The following is a 27,579-nucleotide window of genomic DNA, read 5'->3' on the forward strand; positions in this document are numbered from 1 at the left end:
ATCATGGTACTCAAGTATCTAGGTATTTTCATTTGTATGCTTATATTCTTGTTGAGCTTTTTAGTTTTTCTGTTTGGTAATGTGTATAAGAGAAGGGCTCAAAAGGCCAAGTCTTAGTTTGTGTGAAATTTACCTTCTTAAAATGGTATATAACTGCAAAAGGCTTGAAAAGTAAATAAACTGGGTTGCAGAATGAACCTCTATAGGAGGCAGGGAAAGAAGGAAAGAATTTGTAGTTCTAAAACCATTGGCAAAGCTGATGAGGAATCTTTAAGTCAAAATTGTCCATCAGAGGAGTCCCTTGTCTTATAGGCCTACCTTAATATTCCTGCAATGCGCACTCACTGGTATGGAGCATCTTTGAGAAGTATGTTCTTGGTGTGAACATGGGGATGGATTCAGAACATAGTAGCTGGGGCTATCAGTCAGAAACACTTCTTGCAATAGGAGGTGTGTGAGTTGTATTCTCATGGCCTGTACCTTCACACCCAACCGTCTAACTTTTACTTTGAAATATCCTGAATTTGCTACTGTGAGAATATTCATCATTCGGTAGCTATATTGAGAGCAAGTTAACCTTCTTATTTCTTCTCTTCACTTGCGTATCTTTTAAAATTCTTTCCGTTCCTTCTATCTTGACTCACTTTCTTCATGGCTTCCTTTCTAGGTTATTTTTATACTTTACCTAGGAAACCTTCATCCTTACTAAAAAGCCAGCAAGTATAAAGTCTTTTACCAAAACCTTTCATTTTCTCTAGCAGGGAGATAGCCTATATTAATTTTAAACACTTAGGATAAGAGGAGCATCTTTAAATATGCCCTAAAGTTTAATGTTTTAGTTCCCTTGATAACCATATTCTTGATATCTCCCACTCTGCTCTCAGAAGCTCCACTTTATGAACCACTGAATTACTCACATTCTGGCTGAATATATCACCAGGTTCCTAAGTGACAAAGTGGCTTTTAAGCTAGCCTTATTACTTCTTGGTTCCTGATTCTTACTTCTGTTCTCTGTACCATGGAGTAGCTAAGTCTGATGGAATGTCAGATTCTTCCCTTCTTCAGCAAAACCTGTAGTACATACATAAATGTTAACTCTTTCCTTGAGAAGCAGTATGCCATTTTCCTCTTCCCAGCTGTTTTCTGTTTCACAAGGCTTGAAATTCTTTGTAATGTTTTTTGACAACTTATAATCAAAACCCAGTAACTTTTAAATGAATTCCATTTCATCAATTACTTGCTCCCACTCTACCCATCTTTCTACCCCGACCAACTGAGTGTTCTATTTCTAAAACAATTTATATTCAAACTCCAGTTTAATTAAATTTTCCTCAAGAATTTTAAGTGGTTCTCTTATTTTACAAATCAAATCCAAAATCTAAACTCTTTTAATAGCATTTCAAGGCTCTTTCAGGTCCTCTGTAGTATTATCATTCATCGTGTTTTGATAATGAAAGTAGGCAATATTTAATGTTAGACACTGCACTAAATACTCTACATGTATTGCATTTAATCTTTACAATTAACATGAGATATGTACTTCTATTATTCCCACCTTACATAAAGTGACCTGTATATGATCAAGCCATATGTTTATTAAGTTATATGTTTATCTCTTATAACAGTATTCTAATGATAATCTTTTCAACTTTGCTCTTTTGATAAGCAAGTCTTGATGTTTTGTGAGGTCATAATGGCTTCATTTACTTTCTATCAAGGCATATTAGTCATTTTTAAATCCTGTTCAAGACCCATTATCTCTATTAGACCATCCTACACTGACCATTCTCTTAGGTTTAATTTCCTCTGTATTTAATTTTGTATATATAAATGTTATCATTAACTGGACTTTGTTCTCTAGTTCAGTTATTTTGCTTCTGGTTATCTCCCTAGCCATCCTGTAAGTTCAGAGACTGTGTCTTTTAGATTTTTTGGTGTGTATTTTTTCCCTGATTTCATTACAGGTACAGAATAGATGTTAAAGAAATGTTTGTTAAACTCATGCAAAAACAAGTTGTTTTAGCTGATGGGGTAAATGTTTATTTTTCCATCTTCTTCCACAGAAACGGGAAGGTTGATGGCTTGGTATTATATTACATTTGAAACAGTGAAGAAATTTTGTACAATCAATGGAAAAGAAACTTTATTGGATCTGGTAATTAACTTTTACTAGAAAATAATACATAATGATACAGCATACATTAATATTGGGGAAACAACTAATTTGTGTATCTCATGTAATTTAAGAAAGAATGAGCAGAAAAGAAAGCATTTCTGGGAAAAAGGAGAAACATCTGTAACAAAAACAAATTAATAAAAATAATTTTTATAAAAAGAAAGCATTTCTAATAGTGCTTATTTCTCTTCCCTTATAAACATTTGATCATGAGATATGCAGTATTTCTCCTTTGAATATATTTTCAGTATCTCTATATCAGGATTAAGAAAATTTATATACATACCCAAAGTAGGACTGGCAAATACCTTTCAACTTACAAAATAATGCCAATTACATTGGTAGTTGGTTTAATGTGTTGAGAAAACTCCCAAATGATGTGGCATGACATATTAGAAAAGTCTGCCATGAGTGAGGGACAATGAGAGACATACTTGTAACTCTTCCTAAACCTTTTGCAACAGAATAATAGTAACAGTAGAAATAGAATAGTATTGATGATAGACTGGAATAAAAAGAACTGATTGTGGAGAAAATGGGAATAAAAACAGGTTATACTAAGATATCAACAGTGGTGGAGCCCAGCCCATGTTGCTCAGTGATTGAGCATCGACCCATGCACCAAAAGGTCGCTGGTTTGATTCCTGGTCAGGGCATATGCCCAGATTGTGGGCAGGTCCCCAGTGGGGGATGTGCAGGAGGCGGCCAATCCATGTTCTCTCTCATCGATGTTTCTGTCTCTCTCTCTCCCTTCCTCTCTGTCTAAAATCAGTAAAGAAAACAAAACAAAAAGCATTGGTGGCAACTTTGCAGCTATAGCAGTGAATAGAACCATAATTGTGTTATTAGTATCTGGTAACTGTATTGGTGCTTTCTCCCTTTACTGGGGACATAACTATGAAACAATATATTTATATTTATTCCTTTTTTTAAATCATTTTTTGTTTTTCAGTTACAGTTGACATACAATATTATATTAGTTTCAGGTGTACACTCCAGTGATTAGATATTATAAAACTTATTAAGTGATCATTCTGAAAAATCTCATACCCATCTGACATCATACATAGTTATTAGAAAATTATTAACTATATTCCCTGTGCTGTACTTTATACCTCCATGACTACACTATAACTACTAATTTGTACTTCTAAATCCCTCATCCTTTTCACCCATCTCCTCAACCCCCCACCCTTCTGGCTAAAATGTTCTCTGTATCTATGAGTCTGTTTCTCCCATTCCTTTTCATTTAAAATATCTTAGTTGACTATTTTGGTAAGATTATTTTACTAAAAATTGGTGGAAAGTAGGATTTATTTACATGTACAATTTTTAAGAAGAAATCAAGAGTAGAAAAATTCCTAGTGGTAATATTAATTCATCTGATTTTGAGTTTGGTATATGTGTAAGAGAATAGGTGTTAGTTTCATTTTACAGATGCAAGAAACCAAAGCACAGAGAGTGCTTTGCTCAATCATCTGGCAGAACTATTAATATCTAAAACATTCTTTCCATTACAAAGTTAGCCTCGGTAAGGATAATGGTTTACAAACTTTAGAAGGTTGAATAATAATATAATAGTAATAATAGTAATACGATCAAGAGCTACATTCACTGAGGGCTTACTATGTGGTAAGTACTAGGCTGAATTTTTTAATTTTGTCTTGTTAATCTTTACAGTCTTAGTCCCAGTGTCTAACACAGTGTCTGTCATATAACAAGTGTTTGTAAACATTTGTTAGTAAATGAATGAGTGAATAAATGAATGAATCCTTAAAGAAGCAAAATATATAAAGCAAAATTTTAACTCTGTTATGCCAAATGATAGAACTGATGTCCCAAGGCAACATGAAAAATAAATAAATACAGAGAATTTGAATGACAGGAAAGAAATAAAAAATTGACATAATTAAATGGACAAATGCTGAAATTTTATAGGTCACAATGATAGCCAGCTGCAAGGAATTTCTAGATGTACAATTGAGGATAAATGAAAAGAAAACTTTGAATACTTTGAACAAAAGTCCAAATCGAATAACTATCAGGTACAGAAATTAAATATATTTTAAATAATTTTAAAGGTTTTATTTAGTTAAAATAATAATAATAATAAATTTGCCTTGTGTTTTTATTTACAGATTTCCAATGGAGGGAAAAATTAAAACAAGAGAAATGAAAATAAATTGGTAAAGATAATTAATTATGAAATGTCTTAAAATAATGACTACATGTTCATAATTTATATTTATAAAAGTTTTTTTTATAGTTTTAAAACATTTAAATTATTTTCTTATTACAAAAGTGAACATATTTACATAAAAATTAGAGTGAAGATGTGAAATTAATTTCTAAAAGCTCAGACTTTAATTATACAGATGATTTGTGAATTTTTTAAATAAATACTTACTGAGAGTGTATTCTGTTGAGGCAAGGTAGATGGTACAAAAAATATATGTTTATCATCAGGAGCTTTCAAATTAGCTTGAATGAGAACCATACATATATACAAATATTGGACGGTATGAAAACACAAGTGTCTATTGAATGACAGTGGCATTCTGGGAGAGACAAATAGTAAAAGCAAAAATAAGGGTAAAGAAATGCATATATTGCCCTGGCCGGTTTGGCTCAGCGGTTAGAGCGTCGTCCTGCGGTCCAGAGAGACCCGAGTTCGGTTCCCACTAAGGGCATGTACCTCGGTTGCAGTTTGTCCCCGGCCCTGGTTGGTCGTGCGGGTGGCAGCCACTCGATGTGTCCCTTTCACGTCGATGTTTCTCTCTCTCTTCCTCTTTCTTCCTCCCACTCTATCTGAACAAAATAATAGAAAAAAATGTCCTCAGGTGAGGATAAAAAAAAAAAAGAAAGAAATGCATATATTAAAGTGGGATGAATATTCTGCTAAGAATGGGAAGTTATATAGAGTAGTTGTAATTGGAAAAGTAAACAGGTTACATTGTAACTCCAGTTTGCAGTCACAAATGCAATGATATGCTATACCAAGTGCTTGGTTTACCAAGTATTTAGATCTTGGTGTTAAACATTTTGATTTAGATGATGCAATTTCGATAAAATTGATTTTGTTATGTTATCAATTAAACCAGTTAGTGAAATAATATTGCCCTCCTTAGCTAGAGGAGGTCACTCCTTCTCTGGGATATTTCCTGACATCTCATTGAATTTTGTCTCCCAAATAACTTGATGTCTCAGAAACAAACTTCTCACCATTGAATATAACTTACCATCCAGATCTATAGCTTGGAAAACAGAAGTTAATGTTCTGCTTCTTGTCTGTATTTCTCTAGAAATTGCAATTCCTTAGAGATCATTATCTCCTAATCTTCTCATTTTACAAATGAAGTAAGTGATACCCAGAGAAGTTGTGACTTGCCTGAGGTTATGTTGCCATACTGGGGACTGAGCCATAACTGAAATCTAGAGCTCTTGATTCAGTGTTTTGTTTTGTTTTACCGATAAACTCTGTTGCATCAACTGTTGAGTCAAATCAAGGTGCTTTTCCACAAGCATCTCATTGAGAACTCCCTAATTTAATGCATTTATTTATCTTGCCTTAAATTGGGTTATGCATTCTTTTGCTTGATTTAAAACATAAACTTGATGACTTTATCATTGTTTTTATGCATATTATAATTTTGTTTTCCATTAATATTTCCCACCTTTATGCATCTGCTTGAGTGTGGTCAGACAGAGAGAATGAGTGTTGCATCTTTCTTAATCCAGAATATACAGTCTTTTGGTGGGTGATAACAGCTAATAGTTACCGCTTTTATATCTACCTCTTATTTTTGTTACTTTGCTAAATTTCAGATGTTAATCCTTTGAACTTAAAATTTTTATCCTTCACCCTGCCTGGTTTGGCTCAGCAGTTAGAGCATTGGCCTGTGGACCAGAGTCCCGGGTTTGATTCCTGATCCAGGCCACATACTTGGTTTTGGGTTTGATCACTGACCCCAGCTGGTGGGAGGCAACCAATCAATGTGTCTTCCTCACATCGATGTTTTTCTCACTCTCTCTCTCTCTCCCTCTTCCTCCCTCCCTCTCTCTCCTTCTCCCTCTCCCTCCCTCACACTTGACTTAAAAGAAAATCAATGGAAAAATATCCTCAGATGAGGATTAAAAAAATAACAACAAAAAAATTTTTATCCTTCAAGTTTCTGCCTCCTGTACATGCCCCAACTGGGGATCGAACCTGTAACCTAGGTATGTGTCCTGACTGAGAATTGAACCCATGACCCTTCAGTGCACAGGATGATGCTCCAACCAGCTGAGCCACACCAACAGGGGCTAGGTCCCTATGAACTTTAGAATCAGTTCATTAAGGGCTATAAAAATAGGGGAAGAATTTTTCTTACAGTTTTGAAATCTTTCTATCTGGGAATATGGTCTCTCTCTTCATCTATTCAGATATTTATGTCTTTCTGTGGTATTTATATTTAATTATTTAGGTTTTGTATTTCTTGATAGGTTTATTTCTTGGTATTTTATGTAGTTTGATAGTGTGAAGAGAGTCCTTTTTTACATTGAGTAACATTGCATTACCGAAATCATTCATTGATAGTATATAGGAAGGCTACGGGTTTTTGAATTTTGATTGTTTTATCTGGCTATCTCACTAAACTCTCAACAATACTAGTAGTTTTTCATTTGTTGTGCTGGAATTTCCTAGATAGACAATCATTTTATCTATAAAGAATGATATCTAATAGTTATCCTCTTTATTTCTAATAGTTTTAACTCTGTTTTCCTTAACTTGTAGGTGAAATCTTTAGTATACTGTTCTCTAGTTTCAGAGATAGAGCAAACATCCTTGTCTTATTACTGTTCTTAGTGGTCAGGTTTCCAGTGTTTTACCACCATGAGCTTTTTCACACTTTTTGGATTAGGTTCTGGGATCCATCAACATCCTGATCTATAATTTCTTTTATGTTCTTTGTTCTTTACAAGTTTTCTAACTTTTATTGAATCAATTTTTGTTAATTTATATGTTCCTGAGATATCATTCATTTCATCTAGCTTGTTTTGTGGCATAAAGTTTTGTTCTCTAATAAGTTAAAATTTTTCTCTAAATATATGTCTCCTTTCTGATTTCTAATATTATTTGTGTCTTGTCTTTTTTTTAATAGAATCTGCAAGAGATTTCTATACTATAATCTTTTAAAGCCATTTATTTTTATGTATTGACCATGTTTAACAGCTCTATTTATTTTTAGTGTTTTTTTTTCTTTTGCTGTCTATTATTTTCTATTTCATTAATTTCTGATTTTGTCTTTGTTTTGTTCCTTCCACTTTCTTCTTTTTAATTGTATATTTGCTCCATTTATTTTGTTTTTCTTATTTTCTGTAAAACATTTAAGACTACAAATCATCTAGGAAGTACCCCGTAAGAGAGTAATACAAAAGAATCTAATAATTTTAGTTAAATCCATAGAGTTATTTGTATATCAATGTCTGGTTATATAAGTAAACAGGCTAAACAGGTAGCAAAGAACCTGGTATAAGTAGGCACAGTGGATGGTAGCTCTTTTCCTCCCCTTTTACCACACAGCCCTCAAATTTTGTAGCCAAGCAGCTGCCAATTTCTAATAATTAATTAATATGCTACTGACCTTCATATGTTGAACAGAATCCTCAGCACCTAACATTGTGTTTGTTACTCATAGGCACTTAATAAATATCTGTTGATTATACAGATTGTATTGTTTTTCTATAATACTTAAATATAATAAAACCCAAAGACAGAACTGTATTGGAGGAGAATATGACAAAAATTTTAGATGTGTTGAGATTAAAGAAATAGTCTAAGTGAGAGTGCCCTGTAAGAACTGGAAATTTATCAATCTAGATATTATAATGAAAGTCTTGTGAAGAAATGAGCTTTTTGAGAGGAAGAGAGGTGAGTAAAAAAAGTAGGGAAATGAAAACAACTTCTGGAGAGTGGGAACAGGAAGTCAACAATACCTGCAACAATAATGATGTAAGATATAGATCATGTAATGTCACAGAAATCAAAACAGAGAGGAATTTTAAGAAGAGATATATCAGTTAGTGATGTCAAATACTGTGAGATAATAATTTTTAAAGGAAATAATGAAATCCTCCCCCCCAGTCTTATTCAGGCTCAATTAGGATGCATTCCCATACAAGACTTTGCTTTGACACAAGATACTGCGAAGATTTTCAGAAGTGGCTCACGAATTACAAGATGTATGTTACAGGATTAATGTATTTTCAATATTTTTTCAGTTAACTAGTATATTAGATTTAATGTTGGAAACTTTTTTTTAGGGTTGTCAGAGTTTGTGGCTCTTCAAGAAAAGAAGTTTGCTGTACTGTTGAACAGTTTGATTTTAGCTAAATGTTTTAGATGTAAACTTTGGGAAAATTCTCTGCATGTATCCAAACAGCTGGAAAAAATTGGTAGGTACTGAATACAGGCAGGCAGTTTGTCAATGTCTGCAATTTATTTTGTATTTTGCTATTAGGAAAATTATTCTATGATGATTATAGACCTATAAGGAAAAACATGTTTGTAGACCTAAATGAAGTACTGTGTCTTGAAAATCTGATTTTTATTTACTTTACTCTGGCTTAAAGGATTCTATTTGAAATCAATTGGGAAACCTAATAAAAATTAATGCTGTTAATTTTTAATTTGTTTTCAAACCAAGAAAGAAATTTTTTTTTAGTAACTAGTTAACTGTGTGTTGCTCTCTCTCCCACTTTCATGACTATTTTGTTTTGATCTCGGTGACAAAGTACAGAGCTAACAGTCCTGCCCATTACTAATTCAGTACAGAAAATTAAGCCACTTACTTATATTTTAACTTTATTTTTTCAATAACAGTATGATGTTAGTACTGATCTTCACAGAGATTCTGCAGACAAAGTATTATGCCTGATTATTTCCTGTTTATTGGAATCTAGTTCAGGGTGTGAACTGAAAAACTCTAGAGTAGTGGTTCTCAACCTTCCTAATGCTGCGACCTTTTAATACAGTTCCTCATGTTGTGGTGACCCCCCCCCAACCATAAAATTATTTTCGTTGCTACTTCATAACTATAATTTTGCTACTGTTATAAATCGTAATGTAAATATCTGATATGTAGGATGTATTTTCATTGTTACAAATTGAACAGAATTAAAGCATAGTGATTAATCACAAAAACAATATGTAATTATATATTGTGAAATATTTATTTCTAATTACAAATAAATGAAATTTTGTCTTGAAGCATGGTATAGCATGAGTAACAGTCTTAATACAACAACAGTAAACTACATTGCTACATTTTGCAACAGTATGCATAAAAAGCCAACGTCACTGCAAAGGTTGAGATTGCTTCTTTCTCACCAGATCAGAAATTCTTGGGGCAGTCTTTGTAAGAGCACAAAGAAGATTATCTTCCACAACAAGTCTGCTTCTGTATTTAGATTTGATAACCAACAAGCTGGAAAACCCTCTTTCACAAAGATACGTTGTTGGAAATGGAAGAAGAAGGCGCAACACAGTCTCAGACAGAACAGGATATGACTGCAAACACTTGATCCAGAATTTTGTAACTGGCATTGTAGAGAAAACAGTTCTCGCTGCATCGCTGTTAATAAGTTCAATGAACTCCTCTTGTGTTGTCGCAGGAACATCTTAAACTTTGACTGTGAAAGGGCTTCTGGCAAGTGCAAATGGGGTGTCAGGTAGATTTGGAAAGTATGATGAAATTTCGTCTGCAAGCATATGCATATGTAAGTGTTCCTTCACAGAAATTATCATAATCCTTTTGTCTGGTTCAATGTCAGTTCCTCAAAGAAAGCAGATAAGGTAGGCAACATGTAAATTTTATTTTCATCCAATTTTTTTTTTGCCAAAGCTGAAGTTTGGAATGATTGGATCTTTTCAGACAAATCGAGGCATGTTGCATTTGGTCCTTGCAGTGATAAATTTAATTCATTCAAGATGGCAAAGATGTCAACCAAGTTCAGCAGTTCACTTTTATCGCTGAAAAGTGCTTCGAACTGTGGTCTTGCTTTCTGATTAAAAAACATTTTTAGTTCATCACGAAGCTCAAAAACATGTTTTAAAACTTTTCCTGTTGACAACCATCTCAGTTCAGTGTGAAATAGAGCATTGTTCGGCGCATCCAACTTGTTGCACAATTGCGAAAACAGTTGACTGTTTATTTTTTTTATTTTTATTTTTTTATCCTCACCCGAGGACACTTTTGGATATTTTGTTCAGATAGAGTGGGAGGGAGAGAGAGAGAGAGAGAGAGAGAAACATCGATGTGAAAGGGACATATCGAGTGGTCGCCACCCACACAACCCAACCAGGGCCGGGGACAAACTGCAACCGAGGTATGTGCCCCCAGCGGGAACCAAACCCGGGTCCCTCCAGACCGCAAGCTAACGCTCCAACCGCTGAGCCAAACCAGCCCGGGCAACAGTTGACTGGTTAAAGTGCTCGTCTTACCCTGGCCAGTTTGGCTCAGCAGTTAGAGTGTCGGCCTGTGGACTAGAGAGTCCTGGGTTCGGTTCCCGCAAAGGGCACGTACCTTGGTTGCAGTTTGTCACCGGCCCCCATTGGGGTTGTGTGAGTGGCAGCCAGTTGATGTGTCTGTCTCACGTTGATGTTTCTCTCTCTCTTCCTCCTTTTCTCCCTCCTGCTATAAAAATATAACGTGATTGCCTTTATGAAATTGACAGAACTTACGAACTTATGACGCTTTTCATTACTTCTTATAACTCTTGTGGCAGCGTTTTTGTTGCTAATATTTGCCAATGAATCATACAGTGAGTTCTGATGACTTTTGGTGACTCATTCAGTATCAAACGTTGAAATCCAGATCGACATCCTAGCATAGCTGGAGCACCATCTGTGCAAATACCACAAAGCTTTTCTCAAGAGCTCTTATGCTCTTTCAGAAATAAACCAACTGTGTCAAATACATCATGTGCAGCAGTTGTCGTTTCAAGAGGTTTGCAAAAAAGAAAGTCATCTTTAAAGTCGCCATCATTAATATACCTCATGTGAACCAGTAACTGAACAGTTTGCAACGTCTATAGATTCATCAAGCTGGATGCTAAATATTGGAAGTGGAGCAGATTTTATTTCCTGGATTACCTGATCAAGAATATCAGCAGACATGTTATCTCTTCTTCTGTGGACACTGTCATTAGATAAGGAAACTGCACTCAATTTCTTAACAAATTTGTCTCTAATCATAACTCAAACAATGTTTTTGGCTGTTGGCAACAGTAAATCCTCAGCAATGGTGTGAGGTTTCATAGCTCTGGCAATTCTGAGTGCCACCAAATATGAAGCTTCAATGGCTGCTATGATTTGTTTGTGGTACTTGCCACCAGTGTCAAGTCTAGCTTTCTTGAATCCATCAGCTTTGCTTCTAAAATAGTTGGTATCCTTGCCAGCAAAGCTTGGAGGCTTGCTATCAAAATGGCGTTTTAGTTTGTTCAGCTTCATAGATTCGGCTGATAGAACTTCACAACAAATAACACATTGCAGTTTCTCAATTCCTGCAGTAATTATTGAGGTAAAACCATACTGTAAAAAATCATCACTATATTTTCTTTTCTTAACGTTCTTCTCTACACGATACCAACGGGATGGTTTGCTAATGAAAATAATATATAATAATAGCTTTAATAATATAAAAGATGATACATGGCATAGTTTAGTCAATACAGTTCATTAAAGTTTCCTATGATTTACCATTCTCTGTGTTGTTTTTTGTACATACCTGTTACTATCACAAGGGGGCAGTAGTCACATCAACCACAGTTGAATATAAAAAGACTGATCAGCATCCAGATTAAGTTCCCATGGTACAGATTTTTTTTTCCCCCGCAGTACTTGATGATTTTATAGGACATGATTTTACATTAACCAGTAATTGTAATTTATGAAGTGCCGTTTTACCTCCAATACTGCTGCTTTCAACACAGTAGCTGCTTTTAACAGAGTAGCTACTTTCTACACAGTAGCTGCTCTCTACACGTGTGACTGGTCTGCATAAGTACATTATGGCACCAACCCTGTTACATGCACCTGTATTTGTACGGGGTGTATGCAATGGGGTTGGTGCGATGTCATCACGCTGGGTACTCGTATGTGGGCATATCTGCATGTGGGCGGACCTGCCTGGAGATGGATAAAGGAGCAGTGTCTTGGTTTCTAAGACCATTGGAAATATGTGTTTTTCGATGGTCTTAGGTGACCCCTGTGAAAGGGTCATTTGACCACCAAAGGGGTCGCAACCCACAGGTTGAGAACCACTGTTATAGAGCATCAGGAAATAAGTAATATACATTGATTTGCAACAATGTTTATAAACTAAAAAATTAAAATTCAGAAGTTTTGAGGGAAAATGGAAATGAACATTAAGGAATTATGAATATTAGGAGTTGTGTCTTCAGAATGAGTGAGAAAAATTCCCAAGAGAGAATAAAGATGTGAGTAAAGAAATAGGAGTGTAATACCATTACCAGTAATATATGTGCTTTAGACGGAGTGGTAATATTTTGGAATTTTATACTTCTAACAATATCTTCTATTTGGGGATCTGGCTAAATTTGTTCATGAGTGTAAGAAATTAAAGTTTTCATTTCTTAAAGCATAAAGAAAAAGAAAAGGTCCAAAGATGGAAGTGAATTTGATATATTTAAGAAACAAAATTAAAGTAGTGTGGCTGGACAATATTTAGCAAAAGGAGAATGATTAGAAATTAGATGGGAGAGGTAAGCTGTGGTCAGGTCATATAGGTAAGGGAGTTTGGCCACAGTAAGGAAATTGTCATTTTATTCTAAATGAAATGGAAAGACATTGTAAATTTTAGGCAGAAGAGTAAAATTATCTTATTTAGGTACAGACAGAGAGGGAACTTGCCTAAGACAGAAATGCTCAGAACGCTATAGTTTTATAAAGCAGTATTCTCATCCCTGATTAAAGTGCCTTTTTCAAACATGAGTGTAATAATAGATGTCTCTTGGTACTTGCTTTGTGGATGACAAATGATAAAACTAAGGGCTGAGTTGTCATGTAAACCAAAGAGTTCCTTTTTCTTTTGTAAAGCAAGCAAATGTGTATTTTATTTCAGTTTGAAAAAGAAAATATGAACAACTGAATAATGTCACTGCCCAATTAATTTAACTGAAAACATTTATTAACACTTTTAAAAATTAGTTATTAGTCTGGATCTGTAATAATTTTTTTACTAATGTAGTTAAATATTTAATTATAGATTTAGTTTAAAATGGATTGTTTAAAAATGCTATTTGATTAATTTTTCACAGGTATAACATTGTCAAATGCAATGGTTAATGCAGGTTTGACTTCCTTTAAAAAAATAGAAGAAACAGATGCAAGGGAACTTGAACTGGTATTTAATATTCACTTATTCCTAATGTTACCTCTGTTGTATGTGCATTCTAAAGCTTAACTTTTATATCTTTATTTCTATTAAAATGATTTTCCTTCTCATAGTCATAAGTATTTTAACTTAAGGTTTTAAGTAGTAACATTATTTAAACTATTGGCTATAAAAGTATTTTACTAAAAAATTTTTAGTGTTGTGGTAAGAATATAACGACATAAATGTTTTTAGATTTTAAATAGACATCCCCCTTTTGGAACTCAGATAAAAGAAACAGTGATGTATCTTCCAAAATATGAACTCAAAGTAGAACAGGTAAATACTTTCTTTTCTAGATATTTTGATTGTCTTATCAGGAATAGTGTTATCCATAGCTGACTTGGAGCTGAGTATGAATAGTAAGGTTATTTTTAACACTTTTTATGCCTACCTTTTTTAAAGATTGCAAGATATAGCAATGCCATGGCGGAAATATTAGTGACCATTATATTAAGAAACTCTGAACAGCTACAAACTAAAAGAACAGCGCCACATTCTCACTATGTTACCTTAATCATAGGCGATGCAGATAACCAACTGGTTTTTAAGCACAAAATTATGTAAGTGTAAAATCTATTTGGTTTTATTTCTAAGCATATAGTATAAAAGAAAAATTCCACTGAGTAGAAAAAGTAATACAATCACTGTGGGATTAATTAAATTATATTTTCCTGATGCTATAATGGGGTAGTTTCTCTGTTTGTCTATCAAAGAAGATATTAACATTCGGTCTATTGTTTTAGGTGATTATATTTAGTACTCTAATGAACAAAGTATAAAGTCTATTGCCATGGTTTGAAATGAGTAAATCAATAACCTTTAGGAGTATGCATAGTCCACTGTTGCTGAACTTTCTTATTTTGTTGCTTTTCTCTAATCCTTCATGACCTTATTACTCACTTCAAAATATATCTTCTATTTCCAAATTTAAATCTAACAAACTTCTATAGCTCCATTATAGGATCCAGGGAACCAGATTAAATATATAAAGGAGATACTTCTCTTATACCTAGTTCTCTAGCATGCCATTCTATAATTTTTACTTGAGTTTTTTTTTTCCTAATTTTTTTCCAAGATGTCATAAGCAAACTCTAAGGCTATCAGTTATAGCTATAGCTAATATTTTTTGAGCACTAGTAAGTTCCAGGTATTTAATTGTTTAATCTTTGTAGGAGACAAGTGCTATTATTATTTACATTTTACAGAGAAAGTTGAGACCAAGAGAGTTTAATCAGTCTGTTCAAGGTCATATAGATAGTTTAAAGTCTAGATTTGAACCCAAGCATTCTGACTCCAGAGCTTGTGCTCCTAAGCATATTATTGTGTATACTTGTAAATTCAGGAATGGCAGTGACTCTGAAATGGGAATCTCCTAATTGTTGCCAGTGTACTGGAAGATACCTTCCTAAAATGTCCATGCAAGATTCCTAAAGGATCTGCATTGCCTGACAGGATATCCCTTTCACTGGTGCCTACTTTCCTGCAACTAGCCGTGACACACTTCCAGCAAATATATCATTATAAAAATCTTTATTCTCTGTGACAGTGAAATCTAATGACAGTGTTGATTATATGAGACTAAAAGAAGTTCTCTCACAAAATTGGTTGTTGATTTGTTTGTGATGTTATAGATACAAACTATTTTATATTAGTTTTATACTATTGAAGTTCTCACAAAGTCATGTAATTTATGTGTAGCTGTTTTAAAGGTATAAGGTTTAAGGGACAAGCTCATGGGTTATTAATAAGCAACTATATATTCAGGTGGGCCTGAAATGAGTCAGTGTAACTTGGAATCAGCTGTTAGGTCAACGTGTGGTTAAGAAAATTACGGTTGTGGTAGTTTTATTGACACTCCATTTCCTCTTCCAAAAATTCAGGGAAAGTAACTTTCAATACTGACTTCAGTTTACTACCAGATAGGACGTATCTTAGGATCATTCAGCTCTTGAAGGTTAACATATTATTTCATGTAATATTCAATTAAATGATGTATTAATTAAATTGCTCTTTTTCAGGGATTCTGTTTTACTAAAAACTGGAAATTGGACTAAAAAGGTTGATGTGAAGAGAGCTCTTAAATCTGAAGAACTTAGCATAAATCTAATTAGTTCTGAATATGGTAAGTTCATTGAAGTAATGAAGACATGAATGTAAAGAATATAATATCTTTTAAAAATTATTTCCTTTATGCTGATTAAAACGATATGCATAAATAATATTGTATAAAAAGAATTGATTTAAATAATATCATTATAAAGGAAATTTTCTGTATTTAGATATCTAAAAGATGCCATGGATTAGGATAACAAAATTAAAATTTTATCTGTTCATTTATACATATTCTATTTTCCAAAATAGGTGAATATCAATTATTGTGGGAACATTGTTTTTATTTATTTTTATATTATTTATTTATTTATTTTATCCTCACCCAAGGACATTTTTGCATTTATCCTCAGATAGAGCAGGAGGGAGGGAAGGAGGAAGAGAGAGAGAAACTTCCATGTAAGAGAGACACATTGAATGGTTGCCACCTACACGACCCCAACTGGGGTCAGGGACAAACTGCAAACAAGGTACATGCCCTTAGGGGAACCAAACCTGGGACTCTGGTCCACCGGCCAACGCTCTAACTGCTGAGCCAAACCAGCCAGGGCCATTGTTTTTATTTTTATGTTGATGCATAAATTTTTAGTTTTAAACATTTTCTTTGCATTTTTATTTTCTGGGCTTATTAGCCCTTTTATTTATTTTTTATTTAATTTTTGTTCAGATAGAGTGGGAGGGAAAGAGAAGAAGAGAAACTTCAACGTGAATAGGACACATCAAGTGGCTGCCTCCCGCACAACCCAACCAGGGTTGGGGACAAACTGCAACCGAAGTACGTGCCCTTAGTGGGAACAGAACCCTGGTCTCTCTGGACCGCAGGCCGACGCTCTAACCACTGAGCCACACTGGCCAGGGCATAGCCCTTTTAGTTCAAAAGGTATAAAGTATAAGAGATAGTCCGGCCAGTGTGGCTCAGTGGTTGAGCAACAATCCATGCACCAAGAGGTCACCAGTTCGATTCCCAATCAGGACACATGCCCAGGTTGTGGGCCTGATCCCCAGTGGGGGGCATGCAGGAGGTGGCCAGTCGATGTTCTCTTTCATCCATGTTTCTCTCTCTCTCACTTCCTCTCTCTCTAAAATCAATAAAGAAAAAAAAATTGTTTTTAAGTATAAGAGAGAGAAAAACAAATGAGTGGTCTCATATATGTGTTTATATGATTTAAATAGCACTTACATGCTTTTTTCCTTTTTCCAGTTGGACTTGATATTCAGCAGAAATTTACAGTCTTTTACTTAGGACCTAAGAGGTTTGGAAATCAAATAATTATGCGAAAAAAATCAGAAACAGAGATTTCCCATTCTAAACATTCAGATAGATCTACTGTGGCAGAATCCAATAAAGGTAAATAGTTATATATAATTTTGCATTAAAGCAAAGATATGGCCACAAAAGAATGTGTGTGTAGATTAGTGGTTACCAGGGACCAGGGATAGGAAAAAATGAGGAGCCATTACTACTAATAGGTACACGATTTTTTTTTGTGATGACAGTGTTCTGGAATTAAAGTGTGGTGAGAGTTGCATAGCCTTGGGGATATACTAAAACACAATGAATTGTATACTTAAAGGGATGGATTTTATGGTATGAATTATATTTCAATTTAAAATTCAATTGTATTATTATATACCTGCCAGAAAAAAGAGAGAAATTATAATTTAAAAACTACCATTAAAAATTGCATCAGACCCCTCTCCAGTGTAGCCCAGTGATTAGAGCGTTGGCTAATGTATCAAAGAGTCATGAGTTTGATTTCCAGTCAAGGGCACGTACCTGCAATGCAGGCTTGATCCCCAACCCTGGTCAGGGTATGTGCAGGAGGCAACCAATCAATGTGTCTATCTCACATTGGTATTTTTCTCTCTCTCTCCCCCACCTCTCTCCTTCTCCCCCTCCCCTTCCCTTCCTCCTTTTCACTCCCTCTAAAAATCAATGGAAATATAAAGAACACCTATGTTTGTAAATAAAAGAGAAGTTATTAGGAAAATGGGCATAAGATTGAACCAATACTTCAAAATAGAGGATATCCAGTCAAGAACATATGGAAGGATTTAAGAAAAATTAATCTATACGATTTGCCTTTGGGTGTGGGCACACAATGCAATATACAAATGATGTATCATAGAATTGTACACTTGAAATCTATATAATTTATTAACCAATATCACCCCAATAAATTTATTAAAAAGAAGAAATTAATGTATAATGAGATATCACTGCAACAACCGAAAGGATTTTTTATTCATTAATTTATTTATTTTTGTTACAAATGTTTCTCCTTTTCCCCCCAGATTCCTCCCTCCCCCTCTCTCCCTTCCCTGTCCCCCGCTTTGTTGTCCATGTCCATTGTTCATGCATACATGCATATAAGTTCTGTGGTTTATCTCTCCCCCACCACCTCCTCTTCTGGGGATTGTCAGTCTGTATCCCACTTCCACATCTCTGGAACTACCCCATTCCTCAGACTGTTATATTCATTATATTCCACAAATAAGTGAGATAGGATACTTGTCTTTCTCTGTTTGGCTTGTTTCGGTTAGGATAATACTCTCCTGGTCCCTCCATGTCGTCTCAAAGGATAAGAGATCTTTCCTTCTTACAGCTGCATAGTACTCCACTGTGCATATGTACCACTGCTTTTTTATCCATTCATCTACTGATGGACATTTGGGCTGTTTCCAGATATTAGCTATTGTAAATAGTGCTGCTATGAACATGGGGGTACATATATTCTTTCTGATTGGTGTTTCAGGCTTCTTAGGGTATATTCCTAGAAGTGGGATCACTGGGTCAAATGGAAGTTCAATTTTTAATTTTTCTGAGGTAACACCATATTGTTTTCCATAGTGGCTGCACCAGTCTGCATTCCCACCAGCAGTGTACTAGAATCCCCTTTTCTCCACACCCTCGCCAACACTTGTTGTTTGATGATTTGTTGATGGCGGCCATTCTGACAGGTGTGAGGTGATACCTCATTGTTGTTTTAATTTGCGTCTCTCTGATGATTAGTGATGTTGAGCATTTCTTCATATGTCTCTTAGCTATTTGTATGTCCTGTTTGGAGAGGTGTCTATTTAGTTCCTCTGCCCATTTTTTAATTGCCTCTTTAATAAATGGTGTTGGGAAAATTGGACAGCTAAATGCAAAAAAAAAAAAAGAAACTAGACCATCAACTTACACTATACACAAGAATAAACTCAGAATGGATAAAAGACTTAAATGTGACTAATGAATCCATAAAAATCCTAGAAGAAAATGTAGGCAACAAAATTTTAGACATCATACGCAGCAGAATTTTCACTGATACATCACCTAGGGCAACAGAAACAAAGGAGAAAATGAACACATGGGACTACATCAAACTCAGAAGCTTCTGCACAGCAAAAGATACAATCATCAAAATGGAAAGGCAACCAACTGTATAGGAGAGCATAATTGCCAATGATATATCAGATAAGGGATTAATTTCCAATATATATAGAGTGCTCATACAACTCAACAAAAGAAAGACAAAGAACCCAATTAAAAAATGGCTATGCCCTGGCCAGTTTTACTCAGTGGTTAGAGCGTCGGCCTGCAGTCTGAAGAGACCCGGGTTCGGTTACCGCTAAGGGCATGTACCTCGGTAGCAGTTTGGCCCCAGCCCCGGTTGGGTCATGTGGGTGGCGACCACTCGATGTGTCCCTTTCACGTCGATGTTTCTCTCTCTCTCTCTCTCCCTCCCACTCTATCTGAACAAAATATCAAAAAAAATGTCCTCGGGTGAGGATTAAAAAAAAAAAAAAAAGCTATTTTAAAAATAATTTTCTTACCCTTCTTTCTTTCTCTGGCTTATAAAATATTGGAGCTACCTAAGACTCAGTCCCAAGCCTCCCTTTTTCTGTCTACATTATTTTCCTAGGTGATCTTATCCATTTTTATGTCTTTAAATGCTACTGATATATAAAGAGGTCTACTGAACATCTCCATTTGGATGTTTCTTAGGCCAGTAAAATCGAACAGATCTGAACTTACGATCTCCTCACCCTTTCTTCATCCTACATTTTAAGTACTTACTTGTCTTCCAGTCTTTATTTCAGTCAGTGGGTCTACCACCTGTTCATCTGCCAAGTTGCTCAGGACTATAACCTAAGAGTCATTCTTGATTATTTCCTTTTTTTATCCCACATCTAATATGTTAGCATGTCCTATCATTGTCTCCAAAATATATTTTGGAAATGGTAGATTGTAGGTTCTCAATAAGTATCTGTTGAATGAAATTAGAGGAATACCTACTTAAATGATTATGTTAATAAACAAATGAAAAACAGTGTAGGTGAAAATGTTTTGTAAACTAATGGAGTATTTTCTGAATGTTACCACTTGTTGATATTATATCATCCTGTAGAAGGAAGTCTTTCCATTTTTCTTTTATTTTTTTCTTAAGAAAAAAAAACTCATGGTGTATATGTTTGGAGATTGAAAAAGGAAGAAGGGTTTCTTACTAGCTTTCATTGACTCCCTTTTTCTTAGAACTGACTACAACATCACAAAGTCATGTTTGCCTTATTTATACTACATTTTCCTCATCTCCATTCTGGCCACTATTTTCCTGACAGCAAAAGTGATCAGGAACCAAAGTAAGCTGCTTTTAATCAGTCCCAATTTCATATTCCCAGAAGGAAATACCCCAGTTTAAAAAAGGCAATTTAGAATCAGAACTGCACTAAGATACTATAAACTCAGAGCTATAAGACAGCAATCCTTTACTAAGTGAGGAAAGAATCCTAGATAGCTGGACAACGGACGAGAAGAGTAAAGCAGAAGTACAGAGGGAGGCAGAGGTGCAAATGCCACAGCCAGGTTCTGATGACTTTCCACTTCTTGGTTTCAGTCTTGCTGCTTAGCTGCATTACTTTTGGATTCTGTGAGCTATCTGTGTTCATGTAATACATTTTAAAACCCCACCTACCACCTGTTTTTAAAAATAGCTTGAAAAGTTTCTGTTACTTGCAACTGTAGTAAAAGTTGGACGTTTATTATACTTCCTACTAGCATGAGCCTTTATAAAAATAAAGGCAAAAGTTCCCCACATGTTCAGCACAAACTTGTGGAAAACAGATAAAAGACGCTTCTTGTCAGGTAACTGCTTTATTACACACACACACACACACACACACACACACCCCTTCACATATACAACCATCCCAAATCTTATGAACATCCTGATTGTATAATTCAATTATTATATGCAAATCAATATATCCTCAAATAAAGGTACACAATTATACCTTTCAGCATAACATACATATACAATCTGCCTTGTCTTCTCACAATGAGGGGGTCAGATTTGCCCTACTAAGGTTGTGAAAACAAAATTTGGAGTTTCTCAAAACCAAATTTCAGTTTTTCTGACTTCTCATCAGACCATATTATGTAGTGATACAAACTGATATTTAGTTCAGAGAATATAGTTGCTAAGTGATAATTTTCAAATGTGCTTGTAAGTTCAACAAATATTTAATATGTTGTCAAATTATAGGACCATATATAAAAACAATAGTATGCATCTAAGTATATATATTATAATTAAAAGTTCTTTTTATGCTTTCTACAACTCATTGGAAACATTCTCTTAGCAGTAGTTTTTCAAATATAGTAATAGTTGAAGAGATACAAATTTTTGTAGAATTTAGAAAAATATTTTTGCTATTTTAAAGATATGGCAATATGAAAAATAGTTTTTCAGTTGTAAAAGTTTTAATATTTTTTTTCAGGCCAGTTCTTAATATATGAACTTTAGGCATTTAACCTTATTATCCTTTAAATGCATTCTCAATAAGAAGTATGGGCTTTGTTTTATTTGAAGAAAGTGATTTGACATTAATAAATTCATTTGCATTTCTTATGCCAATCAGACTATGAAAATTTAATGTACTAGAAAAATTCAGATTAAAACCAGTGCTCAAGCATTGGAAGTATGCACAATTAAGTACTAGTCAAAAGGTAGGCTGCTTTTCTTTATACTCTTTAGAGTATATGTGCATTAAATTGCAAAATCAAGAACTCCAATTCAGCAGTGTGATTCTTTTCTTGAAAAATAAATAACAAAAACTATAGTATAATACTTGACACTAAATTAAAAGATGTTTTCATTTAAAAAAGTAAAATCACCGTGCATAAATCTATGATTCACATAAATTAGGAACTGCAAAAGTCTGAATAAATCTCTTAGCAATATGAACTCCAGTAGCTTATGCACAGACCAAATTATTTGAATTTAAAATTAGGATGTGAGGCTAAGTTTGTCATGGATACCTGCTATTTTCAGTTTCTGAAAAAAATTTAAGCAACTGACCCTTGCTCCAACAGCCATAATTGACCCTGCTAAAATAATTTTGAATATTTTCCTTAAATACATTTCTAGTTGACATTAATAAATTTATTTTACTTTAAGTACTTAGAACTGGGGACTTTAAAAACATACATTAATTATATGTAAATTGCTATAATATGTAACAAAACTATAAAAATATGAATTTCAGATTATGATAATGATGGGATATGCGATCTCTTTTTTTTTTTTTTCTTATCCTCACCCGAGGACATTTTTCCATTTTTGGTACAGATAGAGTGGGAGGGAGAGAGAGGAAAAGAGAGAGAGAGAGAGAGAGAGAGAGAGAGAGAAACATCGACGTGAAAGGGACACATCGAGTGGCCGCCACCCGCACGACCAACCAGGGCCGGGGACAAACTGCAACCGAGGTACATGCCCTTAGCGGGAACCGAACCCAGGTCTCTCAGGACCGCAGGCCGACGCTCTAACCGCTGAGCCAAACCGGCCAGGGCGGATATGTGATCTCTTTACCTAAGAGTACAGCTTAGCTTAGGTCAGTTATCTCTGAGAGCCTTATTTTTCCATTTATCAATCTCTGTAAGCTTTTATTAATAAGACAAATTCAGACAATTTGGGGGATGGAGGGAGTAGGTTGGGGGCAGAGGAACACTTACATTTTCTAAGTGCCATTTCTAACAGAAATACAGTCAAAAGTGTTTGTTACTTAGGTAATATCCATGTACTAGTATTCTATGAAAACACTTGTATAGTCATAATTCTTTACAAGATTTTCTAACTCTGCCTTGAAATTTTGGGGAAATTTCCAGAATCTCTAAAATTAGACTCCCCAGTTCTAGTTAGTTTTCACTGCTGGGATCAAATGTGTGTAGTCATTGTGCACCATCTTGTGGTAATATTTAGACATGCATCTATTAGAAGTCCTTGGATTAAGGGACACAGCAATTCCTTATCCCTTATTGTAAAACAACCTGCAAGGCATTTCCTCCTAGTCTTCTCACCTCCAAAACAGTACATTTTTTTCTTAAATGAATTAAATGCTCTCTGTGGAGAACTAAGGCAGCAGTATAACAGAGGAGGCAGGGTGGTCGAGAGATCAGGCTCTAGAATTAGACTGCCTGAATTAGAAAATCAAATTTGCTATTTATTATTATTATTATTTTTTATCCTCACCCGAGGACATTTTTCCATTTTTTGTTCAGATAGACTGGGAGGAAGAGAGAGAGAGACAGAGACTGAGACAGAGACATCGACGTGAAAGGGACACATTGAGTAGTTGCTACCCGCATGACCCAACCAGGGCTGGGGACAAACTGCAACCATGGTACATGCCCTCAGCAGGAACCAAACCCGGGTCTCTGGACCACAGGCTGATGCTCTAACTGCTGAACCAAACCGGCCAGAGCTGCTATTTATTGTTTGCATAGTCTTGAATGTGTTACTTAACCTCTGTGTCAGTTAATTTTTTCATGTGTTAAATGGCGCTAGAATAGGACTGTCTTACAGACAGCCAGCCAAGAATGAAGAGACATTTAAGGAAAATCTGGAATATATGAAAGAAAGCCCAAAATAAAGAAACAGAGCCCTGGCCGGTTTGGCTCAGCGGTTAGAGCATCCACCTGCGGTCCGGAGAGACCCGGGTTCGGTTCCCGCTAAGGGCATGTACCTCGGTTGCAGTTTGTCCCCGGCCCTGGTTGGTCGTGCGGGTGGCAGCCACTCGATGTGTCCCTTTCACATCGATGTTTCCCTCTCTCTCTCTTTCTCTCTCTCCCTCCCACACTGTCTGTACAAAAAATGGAAAAATGTCCTCGGATGAGGATTAAAAAAAATAAAAATAAAAAAAATAAAGAAACAGAAATTGGATGTAAGAACAACAGGATAATTCAGGAATGCAATAAAATGTAACACAAACTAATTAATAGCCTCAGAGAAATTAAAGATTAAATTGCAACCATAAAACAGAATAGGATGCCATGAAAAAAAACAATTAACAAGAGCGAGTACAAGGAAATAAAAACTCTGATTGAAAAAACAATAGCTTAGCCGGGAGGCCAGAAGATAAAGTCTGTACAATACAAATGAAAGCAAAAAGACAAAGAGACAGAAAATTAAAAAAGGAGGGGAGGATAATCTAGGAGTCTGATAGCAATCTAATGAATTTTCCATAAAGAGAAAAGAAAAAACAAATCAGAAGACATAATTTGTGAAAATTTTGTAGACTTGAAATGAAACAAATCTGCACATCAAAAAGACTTACTGCTGAACAAAATGAACAAAAGATATACCAAGGAGGCTTCACTGTAACATATCAGAACATCACAGATAAAGAGAAAATCATAAATGCTTCCAAGGAACAAAAATCAAAGTTGTGTTAGTCTTTTTATCAGCAACACTGGCTGCTAGAAGACGGTGGACTTAAAAATCCAGGGGGAGCCCTGGCCAGTTTGGCTCAGCGGTTAGAGCATCAACCTGCGGACTGGAGAGTCCCGGGTTCAGTTACTGCTAAGGGCACGTACCTCAGTTGCAGTTTGTCCCCGGTCCCGGTTGGGGTCGTGTGGGTGGCAACCACTTGATGTGTCTCTCTCACATCGATGTTTCTCTCTCTCTCTCTTCCTCCCTCTCACCCTCTCGCTCTATCTGAAGATAAATGCAAAAATGTCCTCAGGTGAGGATAAAAAATAAATTAAAAAACCCAGGGGGAAATGATTTTTAATCCTGTGTTCTGTATCCAGCCAAACTATTAAGTGTGAAAGTAAAGTAAAGATACTTAATACATTCAAAGATTCACAAAGTTTGACTGCCACACATCCTTTCTTAGGGAGTTTGGGGATGAGCTCAAGAAAAAAGGCAGATAAGAAAGGAACAGTCAAAGAATCTAGGAATAGTGGATTCAGTCCAGGGGCTTAATGAAAGGAAGTTCTATGATGACAACTATAGAACAGGCCTACATTGCATTAGGAAGAGGGTGGAAGGCTCTAGAAAGGAAGTATCTATGAAGGGAGAATAAATGGGTGGTGTGTTTCCATATATTTGTCTTTATCTTTGAAATACGGAATGAACTTAAACTTAGGGTAGACATTGCTGGACTAAAAGGAAGGCAGTACAACTTAAGGGACAACAGTATGCTGCTCAATAAAGAAAAGCACTCCACTTGATTCTCTATAAAATATATTTTTACTTTCTATGTATCTCTCAAATCAATCCATTCTCTTTGTGCTTCTCCCACCACCTAGACTGAGTTACTTTCATTTTCTTGCTGAAATGACTGTAGTAGCTGCTTAACTGGTTTTCTTGTATTTATTTATTTATTATATTTTCAATTACAGTTTACATTCAGTTTATTCTGTATTAGTTTCAGATGTATAATATTGTGATTAGATGATTAGGTACTTTACAGAGTGGTCCTTCCAATATTTCAAGTACCCACCTGGCCCCATATTATAGTTATTACAATATTATTGACTATATTTCCTATGTTGTAATTCATATCTCTGACTATTCTGTAACTACCAATTTGTATCTCTTAATCCCTTCACCATTTTTTACTCAGTCCCCCAAACCTCTGTCCCTGTATCAACCATCAGTCTGTTCTCTGTAGCTATGAAACTGTTTCTATTTTCTTTATTTTATTCTTTAGATTCCACATATAAGTTACTTGTTTTCTTACATTCTGTCCTCTTTCAAATCCGTTCTTCTTATTATACTCCAAGGATTGGTGTTTTTTTTCAAAATGCAAATTTAATTGTGTCCCTTCCTTGGCTAAAACATTTCAATGGCTCCCCATAGCTTTTAGAATAGAAGATCCAAATCATTAACAGGTTCCATACTGTCATGTGCTCAGTCAGTCCCTAAGTAGCACTGGGGTGGCAGCCACTATGTAGTCTTGTCTCACCTCCATAAAACTGGCTGTTTAGGGACACAAGAGACCCAAATGGATTTAGATTTAAACAGACAACAAAACAAGATCAGCATACTATCAAATGCTTGCTGGAAGGCCCAGATGCTGAAAATGGTAGGTTGCTTTGTTTCTGAGGAGTCAACTTTAGGTGGTAGCTAAACTGATTTTATAGCCCGCAGCTGTACCTGAAAGGGGTAAAGTGAAAAGTCCTATGCCTTACTGGAACCAGGAGACAGATGAGAAACTGCCTCATGGCAGCCACATGCAAGATAGCCTCCTGCAAGCTAAGGAGGCAGATGAGAAATGGCCTTGAACTTCTCACAAGATTGCCTATCTTGACGTGCCCCAGGGAGAATCAGAGGGCATTCTGTAAATAGTTTAGCCTTCCTTACGTGGGCTGTGTGGAGACATGGATTTCCAGGGTGCCATGGTGGAGCTGTTTCCCTACAAACACAGGCTGACCTTTCTACCACTACAGTCTCATCTCATAAACTCTCTTACTTGCTGAACACCAGCCACACTGGCCTTCTTTCAGTTTCTCAGTGCTTTCCCTTGTCATAGAGCATTTGTTGACAGGACAGTTCCCCTGTTAACAAATCTTATTGTACCCCTCTCCTTTATGGCACTCAGAACAATTTTAATTTTATAATTACGTTGTAATCTTGAATTAATGTAATAGTAGTGATAATACATACACTAATGTATTTATCACTTAATTATTTTTTTAAATGTGTTTTGATTTTTTAGAGAGGAAGGGAGAGAGAGAGAAATATCGATGTGAGAGAGAAACATAGATTGGCTGCCTGCTGCATGCCCCCTAATGGGGATTGAGCCTGCAACCCAGGCAATGTGCCCTGACTGGGAATTGAACCAGGATCTCTCAGTCCATAGGACGATACTCAATCCACAGAGCTACACTGGCTGGGCAATCACTTAATTTTTAAAAAAAGAATTTTACAGATTTTTAGAGAGAGAGAAAGGGAGAGGGTGCAAGAGAGAAACATCGATGTGTGAGAGCAAAACATTGATCAGCTGACTCCTGCACGATGGAGCCTGCAACTTGGGCATGTGCCCTGACTAGGGATTGAACTGGCAAGCTTTCCATGCACAGGTCGATGGCCGGGGCAATTTATCACTTAATTAAAAAATGCTTTCACATATTTAATTCTAATCTTTTCATTTCTGTGAGGTAAGCAAAACAAGTATTATTTTTAATCTGCCTTTTTTTTTATTTTTAAAGATAAGATTCCATATTAGAACTTATGTTCTCTTACTCTAGGATGCTCTGTACTTTTCTACTGTGTTTTTCAGTTTTTCATGTTAATACATATACAAAGAAGTATACAGGAAGCAGAGAGGGACAAAGAAATGCCATAGGAGCTCAAAGGAGAGAGAAATCACTTCCAGATGGGGTGATTAGGATAGCTGTCCATGATATAGGTGCCATTTGAGTTGACCTTGAAAGTTGATAGAATTTGATAGACAAAGAAGTGAAGGTCTTCTAAGATAGGAGCTAATGTCAAAGTTACAATCATAGGAAGGCTTGGATTATTTGAATAATGGCAAGTGAATGTGTTTTAATGGATGTAAGATTAGTATGGGTGTGGATAGGGAGCTAGA

At 35.4% G+C, this 27,579-nt stretch overlaps 1 protein-coding gene across 2 annotated transcripts in view; it reads left to right on the plus strand.

Annotated features, from left to right (window-relative positions):
* The window catches only part of HFM1 (helicase for meiosis 1), a 93,950-nt gene that overhangs the window by 40,318 nt on the left and 26,053 nt on the right, over window positions 1-27,579 (plus strand). For both annotated transcript variants that reach the window (XM_036256707.1, XM_036256706.1), the window contains 10 exons: window positions 2,064-2,155; window positions 4,115-4,221; window positions 4,315-4,362; window positions 8,301-8,398; window positions 8,480-8,611; window positions 13,496-13,581; window positions 13,807-13,890; window positions 14,017-14,174; window positions 15,633-15,736; window positions 16,925-17,071. In XM_036256707.1, coding sequence (XP_036112600.1) covers window positions 2,064-2,155; window positions 4,115-4,221; window positions 4,315-4,362; window positions 8,301-8,398; window positions 8,480-8,611; window positions 13,496-13,581; window positions 13,807-13,890; window positions 14,017-14,174; window positions 15,633-15,736; window positions 16,925-17,071 — 1,056 coding nt within the window. The remainder of the gene's footprint in view (window positions 1-2,063; window positions 2,156-4,114; window positions 4,222-4,314; window positions 4,363-8,300; window positions 8,399-8,479; window positions 8,612-13,495; window positions 13,582-13,806; window positions 13,891-14,016; window positions 14,175-15,632; window positions 15,737-16,924; window positions 17,072-27,579) is intronic.

Source organism: Molossus molossus, unplaced genomic scaffold (genome assembly GCF_014108415.1).
Source record: "Molossus molossus isolate mMolMol1 unplaced genomic scaffold, mMolMol1.p scaffold_m16_p_12, whole genome shotgun sequence".
Classification (NCBI taxonomy): Eukaryota; Metazoa; Chordata; class Mammalia; order Chiroptera; family Molossidae; genus Molossus; species Molossus molossus.